This window comes from Zingiber officinale, chromosome 2B (genome assembly GCF_018446385.1).
Source record: "Zingiber officinale cultivar Zhangliang chromosome 2B, Zo_v1.1, whole genome shotgun sequence".
NCBI lineage: Eukaryota > Viridiplantae > Streptophyta > Magnoliopsida > Zingiberales > Zingiberaceae > Zingiber > Zingiber officinale.
The window spans coordinates 68,907,091-68,910,822 of NC_055989.1; the positions used below are offsets into that span (position 1 = coordinate 68,907,091).

General features: G+C 46.2%; 1 protein-coding gene across 1 annotated transcript; it reads right to left on the minus strand.

The window, feature by feature from the left end:
- Nucleotides 1-214: 214 nt before the first annotated feature.
- Nucleotides 215-3,470, minus strand: LOC122048331 (homeobox-leucine zipper protein ROC8-like). The gene is made up of 10 exons (XM_042609916.1): nucleotides 3,358-3,470; nucleotides 3,142-3,259; nucleotides 2,783-2,974; nucleotides 1,936-2,382; nucleotides 1,746-1,847; nucleotides 1,471-1,674; nucleotides 1,225-1,399; nucleotides 850-1,112; nucleotides 674-763; nucleotides 215-580 (listed from the first exon to the last, which is right to left on the minus strand). Exons 1-10 carry the CDS (start codon nucleotides 3,468-3,470, stop codon nucleotides 215-217), a joined length of 2,070 nt encoding a protein of 689 aa, XP_042465850.1.
- Nucleotides 3,471-3,732: the final 262 nt, after the last annotated feature.

Sequence of the window (3,732 nt, forward strand, 5' to 3'; positions counted from 1 at the left end):
ATGAACTATCACAATCAACCCACTCGACTAAACCAATCAACTGAATCACAAATAAACCTCAAACAGATCAAGCAAATTGCATTCAAACAACCACAAATAAAACATAGAAAGAGTGACTGTTCATGAGCATCATCATCACAATCTCAGCCCAAATTTATTCATCTGACAGCAATCGGCTGTTTTATTCCCCTTGAAGAAATCTCATTGCACGAGATCAGGTGAAGGAAGCCATGACAGCTTTGATCTTCTCCATTGTTAAGCCGATCTTCGTATTGATAGCAGAAACCGACTCCTTCCTCAGATCAGCAGCCTCAATTTGCAATCCCAAAGTGAGCAGCGAGCCCATAGGCTGCGCGGCTGGAGCACTGGAGCTGGATGCAGCCCCTCCAACTGCGGCCGCGAACCCGTTGTCGGGTATTATCATGAAACCAGAAACCATCACCTGCACCAACGACATGTCCTCCCCCCTCATGATCTTGTCCATAGTCGACAGCTCCAGCGGAGAGAAGACTATCAGTGAGCCCGTTGCATCGATGCAACTCTCTTGTAGCATCAGCAAGTTTGTTGTAGATTTGATCTCCTATCGTTCACAAATTCCAAATGAGTTATCGACTAGTATGTATAGATGCATGCTTAACATGACTTAGTGGCACAAGACTAGTGTAGGACTTACATTCAAGAGGGAAATGGAGTTTCCAGTATTCGATCCGTTTACGAAGTGAGCTAGCCTTTGGAATTTGACCTCCTCGTCTGAAACTTCCCACTGAAACAAGTCGAAATTACGTAACAAGTGAGTGAATTCGATAAGGATATGTATCAGGTTAAGATGAACTTGAGATAGTTTTAAACCAGATTTCGATTTTGTTCATCTTTCAGGAAGCCGAAAAGCCTTTCCGGGTTAAATGGAAGCCACACTGAGGCCGTCGCACTGATGGTTTGGCCACTAAGGCCGAAGGAATTGGTCTTGTGGAAATACACTTGATGTGCATCGTTCGGGCCCGACAGCACGATCCACTTGTTCGTGATGGAGCCACTAAAGGCGTCACAGAAACGTTCTACCATTCTCTGAGCGAGCTTCATCGTACTTTGCTTTGCTTCCGGAGTGGGAATCACTGTCGCAATTGGATCATCAATCAGATCGCAAATAAAAGGCATACCTTGTTCATCTAGGACTAAGATCGACATTGGCGTCGGTACCAATTCTCGAACAAGATTAGTCATTACCTCCTCCCAAGTCATCAGCAATTGCAGCTGAAATGAAGAGAGTGTTCCTCTCGGCCATCCGACGAAGACTCGAGACCCATCGCCGCGCTTCGAATGCCACTCCAGTAGTCACTATGTTTTGGAATGTATGAATTGGGTTCTTTTCTTGAATCTCCATGTGCTCGACCCATGTTACCTGAAACTAAACAAGTTAAAGGCATTCTTTCGAAAATTTCTCGAAACCTTTATATATATATCGATTGATACCTTAGAGCATCCATTTTGCATTTCCGAAATCAGGCACCCAGAAGGAAGCTTCTTTGCAAATGCATCAGCATTGTTGCCTAGGAGATAATCGACTGAAACATCGACTATGACCCATGAATTTGGCTCAATTTGTTTCGAGCACCGGAGTACAAACAGTTCGCGAGTAGGAACAAGTGGTGACAGAATTTGGAGCTCCTGATACATCTGCAAAATTTTCGAGTTAGATACTTATTTTTTTACGAATAAGGTATCGTAATCTTGTAGACGATCGTTACCAATATCACCGATCCAATAGTATTTCCGGTCACGTTGAAAGTGACAACATCAATAGTAGTTGCATTTGAAACGATCGTAGGGAAAAGTTCCATCCACTTGTTCTGCCAACACATCGAATTCGAATCAATTGGGGGCCGGTAAGAGGATCGGAGAAGGATTATTCTTTCCGTTAAGGCGGCTAATGCTTACCGAGTTCATGAACGCATCGACCAGCATTCGGCCACTCATCATCACTATGGATGAGTCCCGGGAAGCCTCCGTTCGAGTGGCCGAATCCGATTGGTGTGACTTAGGAAAGCTCATTTGGTAGGCTTGAAGTTGAAGGACTTCTCTACCATCGCTTGTCGATTTGATCCAGAATGGCTCGTTGCTCTGCAGTAGTTGAATGACTTCCTCCATGGCATTGGAGGCCAAGTTCATCAAGAAGGGTTTGTCGTGATCGAGAATTTGTTGAAACGGATAAGGAATTCCAAGAGTGGGGTTGTTTCCGGGGAGGTCTTGATCGACGACCGAAGGCGTAATGAAGTTCTCAAGGGTGTCTTCGGATTGCAAAATGGGGTCTTGCTGAGGCAAGGGAAGGTGATGAGTGCTAGGCCTGCCAAAGTACTTGGATGTAATATTCGCGACACGATCAACCTGCAACGCATTATTTGAATCGTAATATGTTCGACTAAATCCCTCCTTCATCGAATCACTAGATGACAACGTATAATCTAAAAGGCAATATTATATTGTACATGAAACAATGAGTATATATTGCCGCTATTCACATAAAAACAAACAACAAACAAATGTAGTCTATAAGGGCTAACATTATAGCAAACGACAATAAAGATGAAATCATCGCGTATTTATTCGTAGTGAATCGATAAAACCTTAACTATCGAAAAATCGTTAAAATAGTGGACTATGTATCAAAAATGCAACATAAATATGGAAATTATGGAAGAGAAAATAACAACAATAATAAACAATAACAGAGGTGCAAATCTTATGAAAGAAAAGGTAATTTATTATTTATTAATAAGTATTTTACCTCTTCCTTCAGGCGGGCGTTCTCCATGCGCAGCTTCTGCTCGTCGAAATAGGGGTTGGCGCCGGCGGGGTTGTTCTGGCAGCAGGTGTTGCACAAAGTCTTTCTCAGTCGCTCCTTCATCTTGACGTTCTCGCTCCGGATCCGGTCGTTGTCCGCCCGCAGCGTGCAGTTGTCCGACTTCTCGTTGTGGGCCTGCAAGCACGTACGGCGGGGAAGGAGATCGCCTTGGCGACCAAGCCGCCGCCTTCGACGACTCCGGCGACCCAAGGTCGGACCTTGGGTTGGGGCGAGGAGGCGAAGGGCGGCGGGGGAGAGAAAAGGAAAAGAAAAAAAAGGAACTAGGAAGGTAAGTAACTTGCCTTCATCAGAGTCCTCCGGTTCTGGAACCAGAACTTGATCTGCCGCGAGTCGAGTCCCAGCTCGCGGCTGAGTCTCGCCCGCTGCTTGTCGTCGGGGTGCGGGTGCATCGCGAACGTCCTGCAACAGAGCAACCCAAATCGAGAGTGATCGGCGGCGGCGGCGTCGCCGGAGAGAAACAGAGAAAACAGAGCTAGAGAAATTAAGAGGAAGCGTACGCCTCGAGCTCTTGAATCTGCTGCGGGGTGTGGCGGTACATCCGCTCCTTCCTCCTCCCGGCGCTCTCGTTGGTCTGCTCAAGATCGTTGTTGCGGTCGCCACCGGAAGCCATTTCTCTTTCACTTTCTCTTTCTCCTTCTCCTCTCTTCTTCAAAGACTCTGTTGACGCTGTTGACGTCTCTCCCTGGCCGTGGCCGCCTATTTATAGCCACGGAGCTCGCTCTCTCGCTCGTCGCAGAGCAGAGAGCCTCCTCTGTTAGTGGGGCCCTCCGCTGCCAGCGAGGACAGCCGTTGCGAAGTTCAGAGTCTCCCTTACCATTTTTGGCTCACTGAGCTCAATTTTTATTTATTTATTATTATTATTTATCCAAATT